Source organism: Haplochromis burtoni, unplaced genomic scaffold (assembly GCF_018398535.1).
Source record: "Haplochromis burtoni strain Fernald_Lab_line unplaced genomic scaffold, NCSU_Asbu1 Contig_487, whole genome shotgun sequence".
Classification (NCBI taxonomy): Eukaryota; Metazoa; Chordata; class Actinopteri; order Cichliformes; family Cichlidae; genus Haplochromis; species Haplochromis burtoni.
The window spans coordinates 255,592-280,879 of record NW_024582848.1 but is presented as its reverse complement, the minus strand read 5'-3'; the positions used below and the strand labels follow the sequence as shown (position 1 = coordinate 280,879).

The window sequence follows — 25,288 nt, the reverse complement described above, 5'->3', positions numbered from 1 at the left end:
AATGTCAAGTAGTAGTCAGATGCTGCTACTCAAATGCACTTGATTAACTGATGACCAGTAAGAGTGAGCACCTTTAGAAAAACAGAGGTTCTGGCAGTTTGGTGCTCCGGAGCATTCAGGTGTGCCACAATCTTCATCCAAGCAGAAAAACTGCAAAAAACCCAAGAGCTCCATCTCAGCCTCTACAGGCCTCGGACGGCAGTTTAAATGTTCTTGACAGTGAAATTCGTAAAAGACTGAACGAGTGTTGCTTGTTTCTCTCCAGAAAGGCTGCATGACTTAGGTTTGCAAGCTGTATCTGAAAAACCCACCACAACAATGTCCTTTGTACAGATTTGTCCAGAATAAACAGCAGGACATTAGAGAGAAAAATACAACAACAACAACAACAAAAAATAGCATATCAGCACTAACAACTCAAACCAACTGTCAGCACAATGATGGAGGGCTGATGATTTGGGCACCTGGGGGTCACTGAGTTGACCATTAACTCCTCTGTATATCAGAGTCAGATCTGAGGACACACGTCTGACAGCTAAAGCTCAGACCAAACCAACTGGACAATAATGCAAAGCCAACGAATCCATACCTCAAACTGACCAAAATGCTGTGGTGGGACCTTCAGAGAGCTGTTAATGAATCCTGCAAACCTCAGTGCAGCTCTGTAAAGAGTGAGCCAAAATGTGATGTGATGTGAGAGGGCGATAAAGTCATGTAGAAAATCATTACTTCAAGTTATTGCTGCTAAAGGAGGTTCTACAAGCGACTGAATCTCAGGGCGTACTTCGTCTTTCACAGGACTGTATCTCTGTAGTTAAATAAAGTGTCACTTTAATTCTCTAGTTTTTCCTTAGAGAGAAAGAAACTTTAGATTAGATTCAATTTATTGTCATTGAAATGTATATGACTCAAACAATGACCAAAGTGCAATCAATATGGATACATACACAGATATATACTATACACACACATGTATAAATACAACCCAATTACAATATGCACAATATTTAAATGAATGCACAGTTTTATTGTATGAAATGAGTGGATGTAATGTACATGTAAATGAGTGGTGTGTGTGTGTGAGTCCACAAGGTAGACTTGAGCATGTGCATTGCTACCGTGTCCATTAAATTACACATAAAACATCGAATTCCAGCGTTCTTCTTCTGCAGGCAGGCGGTTGGTCGATTTAGGATTGATGACAGGACACATTCCCTCGATGTTTTCGTGCCATACCTGGGAGTTAAATAAAGTTAAATAAAAACACTTTCACAAGAAGCTAGAGATTTTCTGCTGCTCCTCACATTAAAATGGTTCATGGCATAACGTGGATGAGACATACGAATGTGTAGAACTGTGAATGATGCAAAGCTGCTCTACTGCAGTCCAAGAATAAAGACACGGAGCTGGTAATGATCTACTTAGTAGGTCCACTTTAAAATGTGTTTAACTATCAAGTGAAATTACGGCATTAAAAGCAATATTTTGTATTTTTGATGATATTGTAAACGTCCAATAAGGGAAACATTTAACAACTGTGTCCCTGACGGGAAACGCTCAGTGGGTTCCAGCCACCGTTTCACCTGCAGCTCCATAGCTGTCTGTCTCATTTTCTAATTGAGACGTTATTTTGTTTCCTTTTTTTCTATCAGCTGCAAAAATCTTAGAACTTTTGACTTCAGTGAAGCCTCCTCCTTCCACGTGCAGGGCTGCCTGCAGGTCGGTGCCTCCTGAATCCATGTGAATCAGCATTTAATTAACCGATGGGGAGGCCTCTCAGGTTCCCGGCAGCTCTGGGGTTGTACAGTCCTCACATTGATCTGCGCTTTTGTTGGAGGCAGACCTTCAGACTGCAAAGTGTGTTTTCCTACCTCCTGATTAACTTCACATCAACTAAGCGGGGGCAAAAAAAAAGAAATCAAAGGAGAGACAGAGGATGAGGGTGAGATGGAGAGAGAGATAGCGATGATGGGAGAGACACAGAGCGAGGGCACCGAGCAGAACTCTGTAATTATGTCTTCTTGTCCCTCGATCGCCCTGCTGAGATGAGCGTTTAGCGTAAAGAGATGAATCAGCGTTTCTTTTGAGGAGAAAAATAACAGCTCGATAAAGAGGCGGCACAAAAAACTCCCAAGAAAACAAAAACCCATTTAACACACACACACACACACACACACACACACACACACACACACACACACACACACACACACACACACACTCGGAGGGAAGATAAAGAGAGGAAACTAAACAGCCTCCTTGTTTAAATTTAAATGTCGCCTTTGATGGAGCTGTGCTGCCGGCTGCCGGTTTCACCTCATCGACTCTGAAATGGCCGAGTGTGTTTACATGCAAACAAAACACGCAGTTTAAATATAATTAAGATAAGACTGTGGATGCAGGTTGGCCGGCAGGTCCTGTTTCGAGCTCACAGTGAGAAAAGATTTAAAACTGTTTACATCTGTCATCTTTTTCTGTATGTTCACTGAATGTGAGAAAAGGATAATCCCCACATCGTCCATTATTATGCAGTGAAACAAATTATTTTTCACTTTAAAATATGTTTTTGGCGCTTTTGTATTAAAGCATTTATCTAGCAAAGTGCAGAAACCACAATGCAGGATGTGCAATTCATATTTCATAATTAGTCTGAATTCCCACTTTGAATACTTCCCGGGATTTTTACACCTTCTGGGTTTAAGCACAGGCCGTACATTGTCCTGTTCTCGCCTCCGATTGTGCTTTGTCTTTCTCCTTGAACTACAGCCTTCCTTCCTCTCATCTGCATGCGTGCTCTGCATATATAGCTTCAGAATAAATAGCTTTAGAAGTTTGAGCCATGGATATATTCTGCCTGAAACTTGTCTTTGGGATTATTACCACACATTTCTGAATGCTGCTTGTAGTAGTTTATGTACTACTAATACATAGTATTAGTAGTACATAGTAGTATTTGGGGTGGGGGGTGAGTTTAGAATTACAGTCACAGTTAGAGCCATAGATTTGTGCAGTGTTGCAAAGAGTTTAACAAAAGTATCGCATTAACGGTTTAGGATTTAAATATTATTGCCTCCAAGTACCAAATTTAAGGTAAAGACCCTACAATAATACAGAGAAAACAGAGAAGACCCCAACAATCGGATGATCCTGTATGAGTAAGTGCTTTGGCAACAGTGGGAAATAAAAACTTCCTTTTAACAGTAAGAAACCTCCAGTAGAACCAGGCTCAGGGAGGGGAAGGCAATCTTACACATGTTGATCAACTCATCTGTTTTCAGTCAAGTTGTGCTCAAGATCAAAGTCACATTTGTCAGTTTTCAGGCAATAAGATGTAAAGAGTGATGGAGTGTGAGCCATTTGAGCTACGAAATGACAGGGTAAATGTTACGTTTCTCACCGTCTCCATGCTTTTCTCTTCCCATCACTCACCTTGGTTCCATCTGCCCAAAGATCTTTTTTCCTGGACTCTGCAGGTGCGTTTAGATGTTTTTAAGAGCTAATCTGACCTAACCAGTGGTTTGCACATTGTTAAAAAGAGTCTATTTCCATTCATAAAGGAGCCTTTTGATTGTAGATCTTCACAAGAAGACACCTACCTCATCGAGAGTATTTTTCACTGAGCGAGTAAATACTCTGACTTAAAGCTGGAAATGTGTACTTGAGTCACGTCTTCACTTTTTAAAATGCACTGTGGTATACAGAGGGAAGCAGAAAATTAGCAAATGTGTGTTATTCTCCAAATAGCTGTGGACTGAACCACAGACTGTTGATGAGCTCAGTTCTACAGTTTTAAATAGGCTACTCAGTTTTGGATATTGCAGAATGTGGATATCACTAATATGCTCATATTACGCATATTACTGGTGGTGTGCAAAGAAGCCTCACAATCTTTTTGGAGGAGAAAGTTGGCACAGGATGTACTGAGGGGCTACATTAAGGTCAGGTAAGGCTAAACAGGGATTATTTATAACTGTGACTATTGCAAAGCTGCTCTGGTAGTGAAGTAAGAAGAACATGGAGATTAGCAGAATTTTCATAGAAATTGTTCAATTTGATGGTGTGAAACATTCATTATGTATCCAAATAATTTGATTGGAGTGCTGTACTGGGGGATTTTTCCAAATGTACAGCAATGTGTTAGAGTTCTACGGCAATCCAAGGAGTCAAAGTGCTTCAGCTGTGAGTTTTCTTTTGGATGAGTGAATGGATTTGTACTTTCAGATCCATAGGCGACTCAAATTTCATAGCCCTGTTAAATCTGGTTTAATTATATAAACGAACAGCAGATTAAACTGCTTTCTTTTAATTTTTGAGACACTTTTTTGTTGTATTTGCTGAACTGTAGGTTTTCTCAGATGTTGACATAAGCTGTATTTGTAAAACAATATTAGTGCTCCTGCAGCCAGCTCACGCTGACCTCAACGCTCACGGCGCTCACCAGCCGAGCCACGTCTCCCCCCTGCCCTGGCTTTCTGCTCGGACCGAGTACGGCTGAATGGCCCATTAACCTCCTCCTCGCCAAGCTACGGTACGCCACCTGATTTATGACACTGCGGCGGGCTGCTGAGGGTGAGCGGTAAATCAGAATAAATGGAACCGTTGGAAGTGCACAGCATGGTCTCACCTGCCGCCTGACACTCACTCAGGAGCACATGAATATTGATGAGCACGCACGCACTGATTTGATGTTCAGCGCGTGAGAGCGCAAGCAGCGCAGGGGGGTTCCCGATGCTGAATGCTATCATTAGCGTCGGAGGAGGGTTAGCATTAAGTGGTGGTTGGTAAAATGCAAATTCTTCGTCGTTTCCTCGCCGTGTCACCTCCCATTGTTCGTTTTAGTTCAGCCATGTTTGCTCACTTTGTAAACACTCAAATGCTTTTTTCTCTCTCCACGTTTTTCTTTACAAAACGGCGAGCAGATTCTCTTCCCCTCTGTGGAGAGGGGGAGGGATGTTTGAACACATCATTGATTTCTCCCGCTCTCGACAAACGCTCTCTCTCAGTGTGTTTGTCCACGATGTTCATTGACGTTCCTCGCTGCTGTGTAATTATTCCCATCAGGAGAAAAGCCACGGAGCTCGATAATAACACCATTAGGGTCTACAGCAGTGCAGTGCAGAGCAAATTAAAGCCCTTATTAACACCTGAAACGGCTTTTCTGTGTGATTAGGAGCTCGGTTCTACACTTTTATAGCGTCCTGGATTTTATACCACAGCACCAACGCGTGTGATCTACTATTGAGGAAACATTTACAAAGAAATTAAATAACAATAAAAAACACAATAATAATAAAGAGCTTTGTAAAATAACAATTTACTGCTAAGAATCAGCACACCATTAATTATTATCACATTTGAGAATATTTGAGCTCTTGAATTTAGACTTCTCCTCTTAGCTGGTGGGAAATGATAAATGGCAGTGGGATAGTCAGTGAATACATCAGCAATCAGTCAGTGAGACATGGAAAACAGGCAAACCTGTGAGTGGGGTTTTCCAACAGCTTTTGGATTAATGCAGAAGATAAACTCTGTGTTATGTTTAAAGCTCATCTTAAACACACTTCAGGCATCTAACCAAAACGCCATCCACATAACCCACTGACCAGGGAGCCAAAAAGCCAAAAATACTAACTCATTTCTGGGTTTTCAGACTCATTCCCGCAGCACTCTGTTGGCCGAGCCGGTGACGGGCACGATTTGATTGGTTTGTTTTACTAATGAAGTGGTCGGAGAATTCAGTTAATGAACGAACTTCGAATCAAAATGAGTTGTTTCATTTATAGTTCTGTTGAGCTGCAGTGTGAATTTTACAGCGGCTTCCCAATCCAGTATTGCTCTAAAAAGTGTAATAGACACACAGCTCCACCGTGCTCCGTCTTCACCACGACGGACCTGTACAGCAAAAGCACGGCAGACACACACATTAAATGTTCAGGGCTGAAAAACAAATTTAAGCTCTGTTAAAGACTCCGACAACATCAATGCACCAGCTCCAAGCATCTGCATCTCACCATTTTGTTTCTCTTCAGGATAATTTTTTTCTAACATTAACTTTGAGCAGTGATATCACAGCAAATAGTCTCAACCGCGAAGGTTCATCATTGTAACGTCTGTGATGAAGCAAGTAGTACAAATGCTTGTTCCTGCTAATCTGGAGATATTCTTAATATTGAGGTAAACATTTTCAGTGTCTTTGATAAATACACTAAGATTACTTAATTTAATACCAAATGACACGGACACCAAGGAAAAGTCCCAGGATCCAGATGGCTTTGTGATATTTTCTTGAGAAAATCTAAATCATGGATCATATTTTTCTTGTTACAGTTTGATATTTGTGAAGATGTGACACAAATAAGTTTAATTTTGTCCTGTTTGATAAAAGCAAACTTAAAAGCTCCTAAATTAAAATCAAGAGTTAATCACTTCTGCACTTGTTCATGCAAATCTGTGCACATGAAGGGCAAAAATGATGCAGCCCCCAGAACAGGAATGGTTTTACAGACGGAGGCTACTGACATTTTCTTCCTCCTCATCTTTTCTGACAATTTTTTTAAACTAGTTTTGCACTTGGCTAGGGTCAGTGTCACTACTGGTAGCATGAGGCCATACCTAGACCCTTCAGAGGTTGCACAGGTAGCCTAACTGCTCCAAAATAGCACATTAATACGTGTCCCTGCCAGAGCGTTTGCTGTGTCTCCCAGCACAGTCTGAAGAGCATGGAGGCGATCCCAGGAGAACTGGGCAGGGCAGTAGAACGCAATTAACTCATCAGTAGGACCAGAGCTACAAAATCACTTCCAGCAGGCCACCAGTGTGACCCAACAATCGGAACCAGACTTCATGAGGATGGCCTCAGGGCCCAACATCCTGTAGTGAGCCCTGTGCTCACTGCGCAGCACCATGGAGCCCGATTGGCATTTGCCACAGAATATGAGAATTGGCAGGCCCATCACTGGCACCCTGTGCTTTTCCCAAGTGGGAGCAGGTTCACCCCGAGCACACGTGACAGACATGAAAGGGTCTGGAGAAGTCGTTATGCTGCCTGTAACATCGTTCAGCATGACAGTGAAGATGTGGGAATGTATATCCATGTAGGTACACACAGGCTAGGAAGACGCCACCCTGACCTTTGGAAACACCCTGTTAATTTCATGACTTCATAGGCTTCAGGGTTATTTTAAAACTTGTTTTAAACATATCCCCCTGATTTGATTAATTATGTTTATTATTTCAGGGCGTCACATGTGTGTTACACTCCTGAACTTTTTGTTTTTAAAAAGCAATTAGTGCTTCAAATTAGGTGTTTTATTTGTAGAGAGTGGCAAATTAATATTTTAGAATCCACCCTGAGGGCTGTGGAAAGTGTTTTGGCACTTTTAAATTAATTTGAATTCAGCGCCTGACCCCACTTTTACCCCCTCAGGACTCAAATCTGGATATTCCTGATCTAATTAGCTTGTCGTAGCCTGAGGCTGATCCTGTCCACTAAACCTCAGTGAAAGCTGCTGACGGAGAGACTGCAGCTTAACCTCTGTGGCAGAGGTTGTGAAATGCCCCTGAAAGGACCAAGATACTCCACAATATAAGTGTTAAAACTGCTGAATAAAAGCTTTCTATCTTTAAATACTGTGGACCGATTAGGTGGATTTGAGTAATTTCATCAGGAACACTGCCAGCTGAGATGTATGTCATGGGATTACTTCCAATCCTCCTCCAATCTGGAACGGCTGCAGAGGTTGTGTTAATCTGTGATGAGCTGCAAAAAGTCCTGAATAAACCAAAATTTCCAATCTGTAAATTCTTCCTGATCTTGATTAGCCAATGAAATATTGAAATAAAATACAAGCACAGTCTGTGTTGGACTGCTTTCAGAGAATTTGTCCAGATGATCAAAGTTCATGCATGTTTGTGTAGCGTGTCCCGCTGCTTGTTAGCCATGCATGTGTGTGTCTGCAAAGTACTCACAGAAACGCTAAAGTTCGAACGTGCTATATGAGTGCAGAACATTTATTTTTGAAGAGGTCTGAGTTTAAATTACTTCTCTGGGCCACAGTGCTGTTTATCCATATTTTGGTGTGTGTTGCACAGCATTGAATATATTACCTGGCTGTAGACATCTATGTTCTCTTGAATATAATTTAACTAAATGGCACTTACTCAAACTGCCACGAAATACATCTGAAAGCTCATCAGCCATTTCTGGAGAGAATTCGTGACCCGGTTAGTCAAAGTCTGAACTATTTCTGAAGTGCACACACACTTTCTTCCTCCTCCCGCTGTCATCTACAAGGACATCACTTTACTGTGCATATGGTTTCATTTTTAAGTTATGTTCCGTTCCAGCTGGTTGATTTGTTTTTGTGCCAGTTATGCAAAATTTTACCTTCATGCTATGAATATTTTCCGAGTCCAGCCCTTGAACATATGGGTGAGTTAAAAAATAGCACTGTTTAAGTTCTAAGGCTGAAATCTGCCCTTTTTCAGGTTATTTTTGTCACAGGCTGGGTCTCCGACCCAGCACTCTGAGTTCTCTTTGTATTTTTCTCATTTTTTGATATGTTATTAGTTTTTGGGTTATTTCCTATTTTGCCTTTAGTTTGGGCAGTTATTGGTCATTGTTCCTGGGTTTTCTATGTTTTGGGGTTTTGTATTCATTCATCACGTATTAGGTCTGTCTTATTGTGTTGTCATGTTTAGTTTTCAGTGTTTCCTGTTTTATTCTGACAGTGTCATGTGTTCTTTGGTCATTGTATTTAGTTTCACTCTCTCTTGGTCCTGTCATTAGGGTTATGTTTGTCAGCTGTTCCCCCATGTGTCTTCACTTCCCCTGATCACCTCTTGTATGTATTTAAGCCCTTTGTTTTCTGCATGTCATTGTCGGGTCGTTTGTTATGTTGACCTTAGCGTTCGTCTTTGCCTGTTTATTTTCTCCACAGTTATAGTTTTTGGTTTTAGTACCTCTTAGTGTTTTGCCAGTTTGTTTTGGTTTCCTGGTTTATCCCTGCCGTCATTTAAATAAAGCTTCACTTTTCTGTTTAACCTTACAACTCCTCGTCATCATCTGCTTTTGGGTCCTGTTTCCACACACATCGGCGCACCCCGCCGTGACAATTTTTTTTTCATGAGGTATCATTGTTTCAGTAGCAAAACTGCAGCGACTCGCAGTCTGTGACAGAGGAGGAGAAACAAGCGCCGGCACCGTGGATTTTTATGGAATAGGTGGCTGTTCAAACCAAGACAGAGCATGTGAAAGTTCTCGTTCAGCTTCCATCATCTCAGTAACATTTACGTCGTAGAAATGCTCAAATGTGTTTTTCATTCTGGAAATTTTCTGTGCGTGTTTTGTACTTCTGAATTTTTATGATGGGTCAATATTCTATAAAAAATAAACGAGGTAAATAAAAAGGCTCCAAGTTACAACTTTCTTCTATAAAAATATTCAGAGTATGAAGGTAAAATTTGAATGACTTCAGTTGGGAATAGATGGTGCACATGATAAATATATACCAGTATAAAGCATGTGAACCCCATGATAATAATTTTTTCTCAAAGTGCCTGTAGAATTGGGTGTTGGAAATACATTAACTTTAAATGTGCCCACTCAAACTAGATCAGAGTTAAACAACATCTTCACTTCATTCCTTTTACTGGAGTCTTTTAAATGCTCATGAAGCTGCTGTGAAATCAGTCAGGCGACAAGTGCTCTGACACCTCCAGGAGTCACGAGGAAGAAAAAATTCATTTTTCTAAACATGCCACAGTCGGCCTGAGCGCATATATAAAATGCAGAACAGCCTGAAGGATATTTTTTACTGGGATTAAGAGGAGTTTGTAGCTAGTTATATGGCCTGTTATGTGCTCATAATCAAAGCGGCGCACATCCGCTGAGGTGAGCTGTAACATCAAAACTAATTGCACAGATAAACCAGCAGTGTGCGCCATAACAGAGTTGTTTAGTGTGATCCCGGCGCAGAGGAGCAGAGCTGCCCCACAGATCAATAGTCACGTTTAGAGCTTTGCTCTTACAAAGCTCGATAGGAGATGCACGACTGAGCCGCAGCTCTAAGGTGGCGCCTGATCGATGCCGCTGTTAAATGCTGATTAATACCCATAGCTGCTGATGAAGATGAATGATGGCAGCAGCCAGAGTGATGGTGGAAGGACATGGATTTTGCCCCAAATCTCCTGTTTTCCTATTAGCCTTCCCCTTTCTGTCTGTTCATCCCTGTGCGGCTCTCTGGACGCCTCGCTGCGTCTCCTCCTGTCCTATCTTTATTAAGCTCGGTCCTCAGTTACAGAGGTTCATCTCTGCTGTGTTTGTGTGAGACCGTTATTGATTTTACAGCTGGATGGATGAATAGTGCCACAAGTCCGGGCTGCACTTTTCTTCTCTGTGTTGTTATCAGGTCCAGTTGTGCCACCTGTTTTCAGAGTGGTTTACACATTAAAACAGGATTCTTCTCTCCTTTGTCTCGATGATTCTCTCTGACTGTTATCACTTCAGAGTTTCCATGTCTGTTACCTTTTGGGATTTTTGCATGACTGGACTCGTCTCAGTGTCCCACAAATAATTCATAATGACATTTTAACAATTATTTAAATTTTAATATTTTTATGACAGAGACATTCATGATGAAAAGTAAAGAAAAAAACAGACGGTGTCACGTCAAAACCACCAGAAGTTTTTGTTTTTCTGCATTTAAAACAGAGCCTCTAAAACATTGCAGTCAGTGCATTTAAAGAGGTGAAATAAAAGCTAAATGGACTTAAATCGGTGTTTGAGCATAATCAGATGCATCAAGGGAGGTTGATGCAGAGTTGATATATTTTTCTGTTTTATGCATTTCTGCGGGTAGATAACTTTTCCTGTTTATTTTATTCTGATGGCTCACCCCTCTTTGCCGCAGTGTGTGCTGAAGTTACCGGTGTCATTTCAGACTGTGATCAAAAGTCTCCCAATAAGGAGCTTGCTAAACCAGGAAGCATCTCACTTCACTGACAGATAATCCGGTAGTGTGCGCTGCTTCTGCACCCAGGAGCACCTACGCCTCTGTCCCTGTAGTGATCGCAGAAGATCCAAGATTGTGATGGAGGATTCAGCAGTGTAGGGTTAATGTTATGAAAGCAGTGGCGTGCAGTGACTTTTACAGAAATGTAACGTGCCATTTTGTGCCGCCTGGTCTTTTATTCTTTTAAATATGCTGACAGCCTCCTGCAGTTTGCTTCACTCTGTGTGGATTTCTTCATCTTTCTGCACTCATTCCTGGCTGAATAATTGTAAAATATTATTAACTGTATAATTAAATAAATAGCTACTATGTTACCAAAAAATGCTGTTAAAAAAAATTAATTCCTTTAGCGAAGGAAGCAATAAAACACTATTAAAACACCTCACTATACATAAAACTGTATTATTCACAAACTGTAGGTAAAGTATAAAAACTAAAAATAATCTTTGTGCAGCAATTTGTTGCCAATCAGGGTTTTACTGATAAATATTACTGCTGCAAAATAACAGCTGAATCCAAAGGCTCAAGCACTCTGTGACATGGTTAACTAGTTTTCATTAATAACCTTTTTTCTGATGAAAACAACAAAGTGATTAAATAAATAACAAATGCACAAAGGCAAAACTATGATAAAATCGCTACTTTCATCAACGAATAAAAACTATAAAATATTCAGATCCGACTGTAGAAGTGATCCAATCAGAAGTGATTTCCTTGTACAGCTGATCACATTTGAAGCATCATCCATTCTCTTCCACTATCCCAGCTGTCTTAGGGTGAGAGGCAGGGTACACCCTGGATGCTCGCCACTCTCTCGCCCTTCAGGTTTTTTTTTTTCAATCCTTGGGAGGAAGAGAACAGTAGACACATGGATACATATACAGATGCTGTTTAAACTCTGCGAGCCCCTCCGGGGAACACACTAAATTCTTTACACTTTTTGGTCAACCGTATCATTCATCTACTATAACCTTATGATATTCAGTCAACTAAAACAATACCCACATTCTAACTAAAGCTAAATCAAAATTTGCTCTCAAAATTAACCCTGCAAACCATCAACACTGACAGCACTGTTCTTCATAGTGCTGCATTTAAGAGCCACAATCAGTTCAGCGTTGAGGTTTTTCTGTTGAAAAGACTCCATCGGTGCTGGAAAATAGTCAGTTAATGTAACTCTGATGTGGTCAGGATGAGGCAGGGGTGACCAAACATTTGCCCTTTGTTTGCAAAAATGTTCTGCCCAAATCTGAGCTGCTTCATGTCACATGCCACTGCTTCATTTGGACTATTTTAGGGGATTTGGGCCAGCACAGCCTAGAAGTATGAAAATGAGAACATGTACAAGCAGCCTGTGGCTTTGTTGATGTAATGAACCTAGTGCAGCCCTGCCCAGAGGCTCTTTGGGATAAGTAGGTCTGGATGCCATCTGGTCTGCTCAGCCTGTTGAGCAGCTTCATGAAGCTCGGATTGAAGAAGGACTGTGTGTCAGATCTGAACATAAAACTACCTTAAACCGTGTGTACATTTGAACAGAATCAGTGGTTACCTCGGACTAGTGAGCTTTACTGTGTGTGCATCTCAAAAGTAGTGTAGTTGTTTTCCACTACATCTAGAACATCCCAATGAGCAGGACTGATTCATTTGTCTCTCACAATTCAAAAATACACCCCTCTTATTTGGTGACAATGCTGACAAAGCCTGGCACAAAATCACAGTATGTTTAGTGCAACTGTATCATTTTGTTGATAGAAGTCAGTGATGATGTGATTTTTGGTTACGGTTAAAGGAAAACCTTTAGTGACTGGAAACAGGAAACAAACACTCTTCTGTTTCAAAGTCTGCTGAGCCATCCATCCACCTTCCAACATTAACCTGACATTCTCTTTTATTTGATTCAGAATAATTAAAACATGAACAAATGACCCAGTTTGTCCCAAGAAGACTGCACGTGTCCAATCTTTAACATTTTATGTAATGAATACAAATAGTTTTCCAACATCAGGTTGGAAGAATATCCTCCTCCAATCATTTCTAAGCTCTTTATTCTTGCTCTCTCCTCAGATCTGATTATGACATGGAGTATGACAAATACCCGGATGACTGCTATAACCGGTAAGTCCATGAATGGTTCATAGAACTGCTTTTTAAATGGGGGAGACCCCAAGAAGGATCAATGATCAGTGATCTATACAAAGTTAAATGTGTGTTGTTCAGTTGCACTGGCACTTTGGTAAAGTTCAGTTTGGTTTGTTGCCACTCAAACAAAAAAACACTGCATTTTCAAATTTTAACTCAAAACTGAACCTTTTTCAAAACCTGTCCAAGTAGTTTTGGTGCCCCAAACTCAGCCCACACAATCGCAATCAACTATGGAAAACAGCTGGAGCTTGTGACATGACCAAAAATGATTACCATATGCAATGAACTTGTGACCTTGTTGCTTTTGAAATGTTTGCGTCAAAGAAACAATTTGTCTGCATTTATAAATAAGACGGCAGTTATCTGCAGACCCTCGCCAATCTTTCTGTGTGTGTGCAGTCAGACTGGGAGGGACTGCAACTGTTTGGAGACAGGTTGCTTCTTAGCAGGTAATCCGTGCAGTCACATGGTGGTTGACACTGATTGCCCTTCAGAGGTGAAGGTTGTTGCATGTCCAACTTCTGGATGACCAGAAGCGGCTCTTTCGGCTCGGCTCACTAAAAACAGACGGCTCTTTCGTTTATATATAAATATATACGGGGGCCCCTAGAGACAAAGCATGTACAAACTCCAAAACACAACGGGTGTGTGTGTGTGTGTGTGTATCTATATATATATATATATTAGGGGTGCAACGATACACAAAATTCACGGTTCGGTTCGATACTTTGGTGTCACGGTTCGATACAAAAAAATGTTCATGCCTTTTTTAATTTGTAATGTATTAAGATCATAAATATTTCTTTTAACTCAAAAATACAGTTTTTAAATTAAATGTTGCTGAAACAACAAAATAATAAAAAAAAAATAAAAGAGTTTGGAAACGAGTTTATTACAGAGAAATGTCCTTTTTCAAAATAAGAGCTATGCTATACCCTTCTTCTGGGGTATATTCTAGGGAGCATATTGAACATATCAGGTCCCCATAAAATGAACCACTCTCTGATGGACCTCATCTCACACTCATCTTCTGGGGTGCTAGCACTTAGCTGCGTATAAAACAAAAACAACTTAAATAAAAGATCCACTTAAATACAAACTAAAACATAGTTTACACAATTTCCATGTTCTTCTTCAGAAAAATTAGGATGTCCACATGTTCTGCTAACAGTACAGATCTGCTTGCTGTGACAATGTCACCTGCTGTGGAAAACACCCTCTCATTTGGGACAGAGGTTCCAGGTGCAACCAAGTAACACTGTGCCAACTTGGAAAGATGAGGGTAGAAGCTGTGATGTTCCTGCCACCATCTCAGTGGGTTATCATCTGTGGGAATGCAGTCTGCTAAACTGTACAAGTTAATTTCCTCCTTTGCCACTTCGGCTGCAGACCTGGTCCTTGGCTCCTGTGCCATGAACAGTTCTCCAAACAACTCCTTCATGGCCGACTTTTTCTCTGGTGGAGATGCTGTTGGGGAATCTGAAGAGTTTGCTGCTTGAGTCTCTGCGGAGCTCGCAGTTTCTGTTGTGCCTGCAGCTTGGTCCTGAGGAAATATAAACAACCAAACTGTTGTATTTGTTTAAATAATATTATAATTTTTTATATTTATAAATCAAGCAGTAGCAAAATAAAATTTCAAAAATGAAAAAAAAAATATATACTTGTTCAATGTTCAGGACAAGCTCTGTGGTGCGTGCTCCATAGACTCTCAGCTGAGTGACATCATCCAAGTGTCACAGGGACTTGAATCGTGGATCTAAAGCTGTGCACTTGTGTAGGTAATTCTGAAGGACACGATCAGCGTATCTCTGCTCCAGGTTCTCCCTGATGTTGGTTTTTTTTTTTACATTTCTCACTGCTGGGCTGTCATCACCAGACTGCGCCACAGAGTTCAGGATGTTCATTTTAAGTGGCAGGATCATGGAAGCTGTTGGAGATGATGCTTCACACATCATGACTGTCACAGTTTTTAGGGTTTTCATGACTGTAACTGTCATGGTCCCTGTGCCTCCCGGCCAGCCCAGTGTGGCCACAAGTGTTTGTTGTTTTTCTCTCGCTCTCTCTCTCCTACCTGTCTGCCTGGGCGGAGCTCTGATTGGGCTCCTGCCCTTGGCCCACGCACCTGCAGCTGATCTCGAGCGAATTGCAGTTCTCTGGCTCTTAAGGCTGGGGCTCTGAGCTATTCGTCGCTGGAATATTGAGTAACTCTCGTTAGTATTGCCTGGCTTCCTTGCGATTCTACTGTTCCCGTGTTTGCCTTCGACTTATCCTCGTCTGTGTAAACAGGTTTACCTGGATCAGCCCTTTTGTGACTCCTGGACCCCGTGAGTAGGAGAGTGAGCTGCTTGTGTGGAGACTGTTTGGACGAGGAGCAGAGCGAGTGCGAAGAAGTGTGTCTCCCCAGCCTATTGATCCCCGGGACCCTGGTGTTTCCCCCCTCCCTTCACGTGTATATAGCGCACCAGTGTGATTAATAAAGTGTCGTTGAACTGTGCTACCTCAGTCTGCGCCTGAGTCCGTTCCACCTCCGTGACAGAATATTCCAGCCACCATGGACTCAGCAGATTCAGCTTCCTCCCCGTCTCCCTCCGCCCCGGTCACACTGGAAGCGATCTTACAACGCCACGACCGAATGCTTGTTCACCTCAGCGAGAATGTCGCTGCCTTAACGCTAGCAGCTGCTCAGCGCACTCCATTGCCGGAACCCTCGCCTACCAGCGAACCCGCCCAGGTGTCATCAAGCCCCGCAGTACGTGCTGACTCACCGGTTCCGGTCCCGGCTGTGTGTGAGTTTTATCTCCCCACACCTGAGCTGTTTTCAGGGGATGTAGGGAAGTGTGCGGGTTTTCTTATGCAGTGCTCTCTTCAGTTTCGCCAGCGGCCTCATGCCTTCTCTAATGACGGGAGTAAGATCTCATATTTTGTTCAGTTGCTACGAGATCGTGCGCTGACCTGGGCACAAGCCGTGCTGAGCGCTAGTCCCGAAATCACTTATGATGATTTTTTGTCTCTGTTCCGGAGTGTTTTTGATAAAGGCTCCAATGCTGCGGCGGCTGGGCTCCGCCTCATGAATCTGAAGCAAGGTAAGCGGAGCATGGCAGATTTTTCCGTTGACTTTTGGACACTAGCGACGCAAGCGGGGTGGGGGCAGGAAGCATTAAAGACGGCACTGCTAAACAATGTGAGTGAGGAGATTAAAGATGAACTGATGGTGCGTGAGTTACCCTCCTCTTTAGGTGCGATCATGTCCCTATGCATCCGAATAGACGATCGCCTGCATGCACGGTGAAGCACGCAACGTCGACAGCCCTGTCTGGGCAACGCTTGTCGGACATAACCCAAATCACAGAACCCCTGTCTCTCTGTCCCTTACTCTCTCGGGTAACCACTCAGAGCGCATCGAGCTTTTCGTGTTTCAAGCACCGCGCACCCCCCTTGTATTGGGTTATCCATGGCTGCTCCAGCACAATCCGCACATTGATTGGAAGAAAGAGAGAGTAACTGGGTGGAGCATCGACTGCTACATGAACTGTCTCCAAGCTGCACCTGCTCCAACCACATCTCCAGGGTCTGACCAGCCGGTCGAGCCCCCGGATTTGACCTCGGTCCCGCGTGTTTATCATGATTTGGCTGAAGTGTTTAGTAAAGACGGGGCGCGTTCACTTCCCCCTCATAGACCGTATGACTGTGCAATTGATCTCCTGCCTGGGGCTCCGCTTCCATCTGGTCGTTTGTACAGCATTTCTCAGCCAGAGAGGGAGTCTATGGAGAAGTACATTGCAGACTCTCTTGCTGCGGGCATCATTCGGCCGTCGTCCTCCCCAGTGGGAGCGGGGTTTTTCTTTGTTGCTAAGAAAGACAAGACCCTTCGCCCCTGTATCGACTATCGCGGGCTTAACAAAATCATTGTTCGTAACAAGTATCCTCTGCCCCTTCTTTCTTCTGCTTTTGAGTTACTTCAGGGTGCCACGATCTTCAGTAAGTTGGACTTGCGCAACGCCTACCATCTGGTGAGAATCCGTGAAGGGGATGAGTGGAAAACGGCCTTCAATACTCACCTAGGCCATTTCGAGTACCTTGTGATGCCGTTCGGCCTGACCAACGCCCCGGCCGTGTTCCAGGCTCTTGTTAATGATGTTCTCAGAGACTTTATTAACCGATGTGCTTTTGTCTACTTAGATGACATTCTCATCTTCTCCAAGTCTAAAGCGGAACATGAGGTCCATGTGAGGCAGATCCTGCAGCGCCTGCTGGAGAATAGGCTCTTTGTTAAAGGAGAGAAATGTGACTTCCACATGGATTCAGTGGCATTTCTGGGCTACATCATCACCAGAGGGGATTTGAAACCTGACCCGGCAAAAGTTCAGGCAGTGTTGGACTGGCCCAAACCACCCGATCGCCGGCAGCTTCAGCGCTTTCTGGGGTTTGCTAACTTCTACAGACGTTTCATCAGGGATTTTAGTAAAGTCGCTCTGCCTCTCTCTAGGTTAACGTCACCCAAGGTGCCATTCCACTGGGACCGGCTGGCTCAGGAAGCCTTCTCTCACCTCAAGGAACGGTTCGCCACCGCCCCGATCCTTCACCAGCCGGACCTCTCCCTGCAGTTCGTCGTGGAGGTGGATGCATCGGAGTCTGGAGTAGGGGCCGTGCTCTCCCAACAGTTCGAGGGTAAGCTCCACCCCTGTGCTTTTTACTCTCGTCGTCTTTCCCCAGCTGAGAGGAATTATGACATCGGAGACCGCGAACTCCTGGCCGTAAAGCTGGCTCTGGAGCAGTGGAGGCACTGGCTGGAGGGAGCTGCACAGCCGTTCATTGTATGGACCGATCATAAAAATCTCGAATACATCCGCTCGGCGAAACGGCTCAACTCACGGCAGGCCAGGTGGGCTTTGTTTTTCACCCGGTTTAATTTCACCATCACTTACAGGCCAGGCTCCCGTAACGTTAAACCGGACGCTCTTTCCCGGCAATATGCCCCAGTCGGAGAGGAGTCCGACCCTGGATCTGTTCTGCCTACTTCCTGCGTTATTGGGGCAGTTACGTGGGAGATCGAAGAGCTCATCCGGGAGGCACAAGAAACCGACCCTGATCCTGGCACGGGCCCCCCTGATCGACTCTTTGTTCCGGCGGCTGTCCGGTCCCGGGTGCTCCAGTGGGCTCACACGGCCCGTTTTTCCTGCCATCCGGGTGTTAACCGCACCACTGCCTTCCTGCGCAGGTATTTCTGGTGGCCCGCCCTCATTAAAGACTCACGGGAGTACGTCACCGCCTGCACCACTTGTGCTCGAAATAAGCACTCCAATCAACATCCGTCTGGACGCCTGCAGCCACTCTCCACACCCAGCCGACCCTGGTCCCACATCTCTCTGGATTTCTCACTGGTCTGCCACCTCTGCAGGTAACACACAATATTGACCTTGTTGACGTTCTCCAAAGCTGCCCATTTCATTGCGCTTCCTAAGCTCCCCACAGCCTTGGAGACTGCCCGACTCCTCACCACGCACGTTTTTCGGCTCCATGGCATCCCTGAGGACGTGGTCTCGGACCGGGGCCCTCAGTTCACGTCGCGGGTGTGGAGGGAGTTCTGCTCTGCCATAGGAGCCACGGTGAGCCTCTCATCTGGCTTCACCCGCAAAGCAACGGCCAAACAGAGCGCATCAACCAAGAATTGGAGGCCGCCCTCCGCTGTGTCGCCTCTCATAACCAGGCCATCTGGAGCGAACACCTGCCGTGGATAGAGTATGCTCACAACAGTCACACATCCTCGGCTACCGGCGTGTCACCCTTCGAGGCGTCTCTGGGATACCAACCACCTCTGTTTCCCATGGTTGAAGGTGAGCATGCTGTCCCATCTGTCCAACATCACCTCCGCAGGTGTCGCAGGGCCTGGCGGGCCACTCGGACGGCGTTACTCCGGACGAAGGAACGGAATAAGGAACTCGCGGATCGCCACCGGACGGCCGCCCCTGAGTATGTGGTGGGGCAGAAGGTATGGCTCTCCACTCGCTTTGTGCCCTTACGTGCCGAATCCAGGAAGCTCACCCCCAACTTCATCGGCCCGTTTGAAGTCCGTGCTGTGATCAACCCTGCGTCCGTCCGCTTGGCGCTGCCACGCAATATGCGTATTCATGATGTGTTCCATGTCTCTCAGGTCAAGCCGGTGGTCTCCAGCCCGTTGTGCCCTCCTTCCAGGCCCCCGCCGCCCCCCCGGCTCGTGTGGTGGCCAGCTGGTCTACGCTGTCTCGCGCATCTTGGACTCCCGCCGCCGGGGTCGGGGTTTTCAGTACCTGGTTGACTGGGAGGGCTACGGGCCAGAGGAACGTTCCTGGGTGCCCCGGTCGGCTATCGTGGGTAGGGGCCTGCTCCGGGACTTCCACCGCCTGCACCCGGGTAAGCCTGGTGGGTCGCCGGGAGGCTCCCGTTGAGGGGGAGGTACTGTCATGGTCCCTGTGCCTCCCCGGCCAGCCCAGTGTGGCCACAAGTGTTTGTTGTTTTTCTCTCGCTCTCTCTCTCCTACCTGTCTGCCTGGGCGGAGCTCTGATTGGGCTCCTGCCCTTGGCCCACGCACCTGCAGCTGATCTCGAGCGAATTGCAGTTCTCTGGCTCTTAAGGCTGGGGCTCTGAGCTATTCGTCGCTGGAATATTGAGTAACTCTCGTTAGTATTGCCTGGCTTCCTTGCGATTCTACTGTTCCCGTGTTTGCCTTCGACTTATCCTCGTCTGTGTAAACAGGTTTACCTGGATCAGCCCTTTTGTGACTCCTGGACCCCGTGAGTAGGAGAGTGAGCTGAGCAGCTTGTGTGGAGACTGTTTGGACGAGGAGCAGAGCGAGTGCGAAGAAGTGTGTCTCCCCAGCCTATTGATCCCCGGGACCCTGGTGTTTCCCCCCTCCCTTCACGTGTATATAGCGCACCAGTGTGATTAATAAAGTGTCGTTGAACTGTGCTACCTCAGTCTGCGCCTGAGTCCGTTCCACCTTCGTGACAGTAACAGGATTTTCAGACAGTGCATGTTCTTCCTGAGTTAGATTCTGAATGTACTTCATACTCTTCTTCACAGTGTTGTCGGCCATAGCAGCATACACTGCATGCTGTTCAAGGTATCTTTCCATCATATCATGAGAAGAGTTCCACCTAGCTGGAACATCTTGAATCATTTTTTTTTCACCAAGCTGTAGCAGTTGCTGTTTTTTCTTAAACACATTGCATCCTGTTGTGCTTCTGTGAAAGAAGGAGACAATTCTTCTTATCTTTGCCAGGAGATGGGAAACCTTCTGCACTGCCATTCCTTTCTGAGCAGCTATATTAATAGTATGCGCAAAACATCCGATTTGTGGCCCCAGTCCACCAGCTGTGACGGCATTAACTATGTTCTTAGCATTGTCAGTAGTTACAGGTATTATCACATATGGTTGCACTAACTTCCAATCTTCCCCAGCTTCAGACAGACCTTTGGCTAAGTCGTTAGTGGTGTGACTTTTGACCAGGTGTGTCTGCAAAACACAGTTTTTCATCTGCCATTCCGGACAGTCAGGTAGCTCTGTGTAGCTCTTGACGTCCAGCCGTCTGTGTTTAGAGCAACAGCGGGTGCTGCTGTCACTGCCATCTCTAATTTAGCTTTTGTCTCCTTGTACATAGCAGGAACTGCGGTATCAGTGAAATAGGTTTGTGAAGGAATACTGTAACAGGGCTCAAGTACTCTCAGCATTTCCTGAAACCCGGTGTTTTCTACAACAGAAAAGGGTCACATGTCGACAGCAGTAAAAGTAGCAATTGCCCTGTCGATTTTTTTTTGCCCTCTTAGAATCATGTGCTAACGGCTGTCTAAATGACTCGGGTAAAGTTTGTAGCATGCGTGCTTGCTGTTGTTTTTGTCTACTTCTGCACTAGGGTGATGTCGGCTTAAATGTGCATTCATATTTGTTGTGTTCCCACCGATGTAATTAACCATGGCGTTGCACATCCGACATAAAAGCCAAAATAGTTCCAAAAGCCAGATTTCAATGACGGTGGAGGAGGTTCAACTTCGGGTGGCATTAAGGCAGTTGCCATGTTGCAACAAGCTTAACTTCTGTCTTGCTAGCTTGAGTGCATGCATGTGGGCAGCGCTCAGTGGATCTGTGCTCGACAATGCAGCCTAGGCGGAGTAGTCGAACGCAGATCCACTGAGCGCTTAACACAGACAGCATCGTCAGAAGAAAAGTTGATAAAATAAATATAAAATTTTGTATCGTTCCACACACGAGAAGTTTAAATTTCTTCAGTATTGAACAGCAGAAATTAGGCTTTCTTGTCCGAGGTCATTTAAGTGAAAAAAGAAAAAGACAGCGCTGTAAACAACGGTAGACTGGTGGGTAATAAGCGAATGAATAATGCAGAAAACAGATTTGAGACAGGAAACTGTTCCTGAAGTACAGAGAGAGAGAGAGAGCTGTGCAGGAAGTGTGATTTTTATCGTGGTGGAAGCAAAACAGCAAAAGTCAGAGGGAATTCATGACGACATTGATCAAATGTGAAGCGCAGTTTGCTGCTTCTTTTGCTGCTGGCTCGGCGAATTTTGGTTGGAGAGACAAAACCTGCAGCTCAGAATCAGCGCAAAAAAGACGTAAACACAGAGCGGACCCGACGCATCAGAATCGCTAAGCTCCGACAGCGTGTCCGTGTACGGGCCGTCGGGTGAGAAAGCAGTTTAATCTGCACTGGTCACTCCACTTTATTGTCATTGATATTTATATTTAAAAGTGCAATACTGTAATTTTCTGCTGCTCATTCCTGTGCAATATCCCATCTGCCCTCCCGTCATATTTCTTTTCAAGATTTTCTTATTTAATCACTAGTGTACATATATTTATATTTATAGATACATATATATTTAGTCATCTTTTCTCTTTTACCATGTCTCTCTAATATTTTGCTCCTTACTATTTTTCTATTTTCTTTATTATTTTATTTTATTTTATTATATTTTCTCCTACTGTATCATGCTGCTGAGTGACTGCTGCTCGTCAAACACATTTCATTGCAATGTTGACCCTGTGCTAACTTGCATATGACAAATAAAACTGAAAACTGAAACTGAGAGACAAAGCTGATTCTGATGCGTCGGGTCCACTCTGTGTTTACGTCTTTGTGTGGAATCCGTTAATGAATTGATATCGCTTTATTCAAGCTACTCACCTCTCTCTTCCACCTGCACTTTCAACTGGACCACGGCCAATCAGAGAGGTCCCGCCCCTGACTATCTCTGATTGGTTTAGTCCATGATAGGGGCATAATGTGTGTCTGTTGTTGACCACACAGAGAGTTGCAGAGATTTTTAAGTTGGTCGCACAGATGCGACCAAATATTTATTTTTAGTCGCACCACTGAAAAATTTGGTCGCATATGTGACCAAATTGTTCGCACTCTAGAGCCCTGCTCCCTTAGTTATGCTGCATATAAAATGCAGACAAGTTATGTATAATATCATCAAAAACAATATACCTATACAGTGGGGCAAAAAAGTATTTAGTCAGCCACCGATTGTGCAAGTTCCCCCATCTAAAATGATGACAGAGGTCAGTAATTTGCACCAGAGGTACACTTCAACTGTGAGAGACAGAATGTGAAAAAAAAATCCATGAATCCACATGGTAGGATTTGTAAAGAATTTATTCGTAAATCAGGGTGGAAAATAAGTATTTGGTCAATAACAAAAATACAACTCAATACTTTGTAACATAACCTTTGTTGGCAATAACAGAGGTCAAACGTTTACTATAGGTCTTTACCAGGTTTGCACACACAGTAGCTGGTATTTTGGCCCATTCCTCCATGCAGATCTTCTCGAGAGCAGTGATGTTTTGGGGCTGTCGCCGAGCATGAATGTGTGTGAATGCTACTTAGAAAGCACAGAACTAATGTGCTGGTGTGAATGGGTGAATGCACAAGTTGTGTAAATATATATATATATATATCAATATACATATACGATATATAGAGTGTGTATATATAAAAAAACACCCAGCACGCCCCTGCGGGCGGTTTATCCTTCAAGCTCGGGTCCTCTACCAGAGGCCTGGGAGCTTGAGGGTCCTGCGCAGTATCTTAGCTGTTCCCAGGACTGCGCTCTTCTGGACAGAGATCTCCGATGTTATTCCCGGGATCTGCTGGAGCCACTCGCCTAGCTTGGGAGTCACCGCACCTAGTGCTCCGATTACCACGGGGACCACCGTCACCTTCACCCTCCACATCCTCTCGAGCTCTTCTCTGAGCCCTTGGTATTTCTCCAGCTTCTCGTGTTCCTTCTTCCTGATATTGCTGTCATTCGGAACCGCTACATCGATCACTACGGCCGTCTTCTTCTGTTTGTCTACCACCACTATGTCCGGTTGGTTAGCCACCACCATTTTGTCCGTCTGTATCTGGAAGTCCCACAGGATCTTAGCTCGGTCATTCTCCACCACCCTTGGGGGCATCTCCCATTTTGACCTCGGGACTTCCAGGTTATACTCGGCACAGATGTTCCTGTACACTATGCCGGCCACTCTGGTTATGGCGTTCCATGTATGCCTTGCCTGCTAGCATCTTGCACCCTGCTGTTATGTGCTGGATTGTCTCTGGGCATCTTTACACAGCCTGCACCTGGGGTCTTGCCTGGTGTGATAGACCCCAGCCTCTATGGATCTTGTGCTCAGAGCTTGTTCTGTGCTGCCATGATTAGTGCCTCTGTGCTGTCTTTCAGTCCAGCTTTGTCCAGCCACGGTAGGATTTCTGGATATCAGCCACCTCCTCTATCTGCCGTGGTACATACCGTGCAGGGGCCTGTCCTTCCATGATGGTTCCTCACCTCGTCCTCTTTCTTGGGTTTCTTCTGCCTGAGGTGTTCACTGAGCACGCTGTCAGTTGGGGCCATCTTCCCATATGTATTCTGTGGATGTTCGTTTTGTCTCATCCTGGGCTGTGGTGCTGACACTCACCAGTCCCCGGCCCCCTTCCTTCCGCTTAGCGTACAGCCTCAGGGTGCTGGACTTGGGGTGAAACCCTCCATGCATGGTAAGGAGCTTTCTTGTCTTGATGTCAGTGGCTTCTATCTCCTCCTTTGGCCAGCCTATTACCCCAGCAGGGTACCTGATCACAGGCAGGGCGTACGTGTTGATGGCCCGGATCTTGTTCTTACCATTCAGCTGACTCCTCAGGACTTGCCTGACCCTCTGCAGGTACTTGGTGGTTGCAGCCTTTCTAGCGGCCTCTTCATGGTTCCCATTTGCCTGCGGGATCCCCAGGTACTTGTAACTGTCCTCTATGTCTGCAATGTTGCCTTCTGGTAGTTCAATCCCCTCAGTTCTGACTACCTTCCCTCTCTTTGTTACCATCCGACTACACTTCTCCAGTCCGAACGACATTCCAATGTCATTGCTGTATAGCCTGGTAGTGTGGATCAGTGAATCGATGTCTCGTTCACTCTTGGCATACAGCTTGATGTCATCCATGTACAGGAGGTGGCTGACAACTGCTCCGTTCCGTAGTCGGTATCCGTAAGCCAGTCTTGTTAATGATCTCACTGAGGGGGTTCAGGCCTATGCAGAACAGCAGTGGGGACAGAGCATCTCCTTGGTAGATCCCGCACTTGATGGTGACTTGTGCTATGGGCTTGGAGTTGGCCTCTAGTGTTGTACGCCACATCCCCATTGAGTTCCTGATGAAGGCTCTTAGGGTCCCATTGATCTTGTACAATTCTAGGCATTCCAGTATCCAGCTGTGGGGCATTGAGTCATAGGCCTTCTTGTAATCAATCCAGGCAGTGCACAGGTTGGTCAGTCTGGTCTTGCAGTCTCGGCTGACTGTTCTGGTCTAGCCAGTAGCTGGTGTTTTGCGCCTCTGGTATTCTTGCCCATCCTTTCTGTGCCCGCTCATGTATTGACCCATGTGCCTGTTCATCTTAGCCGACTATGATGCCTGACAGGAGCTTCCAGTAGTCTGAGGCAGGTTATTGGTCGGTAGTTGGAGGGGACCGGTCCCTTCTGGGGGTCCTTGAGGCCTTCGGTTAGCCATTCCGGGTGTCTCTCATCAACTAGCAGCTGGTTCATTTGTGCTGCCAGGCGCTCGTGGAGTGCAGTCAGCTTCTTCAGCCAGTAGGCGTGAACCATGTCGGGC

General features: G+C 44.9%; 1 protein-coding gene across 2 annotated transcripts in view; it reads left to right on the top strand.

Moving 5' to 3' along the window:
• The window catches only part of LOC102295444 (RNA-binding Raly-like protein), a 92,217-nt gene that overhangs the window by 29,425 nt on the left and 37,504 nt on the right, over window positions 1-25,288 (top strand). For both annotated transcript variants that reach the window (XM_042213843.1, XM_005946724.2), the window contains exon 3: window positions 13,077-13,127. In XM_042213843.1, the coding sequence (XP_042069777.1) occupies window positions 13,077-13,127 (51 nt within the window). The remainder of the gene's footprint in view (window positions 1-13,076; window positions 13,128-25,288) is intronic.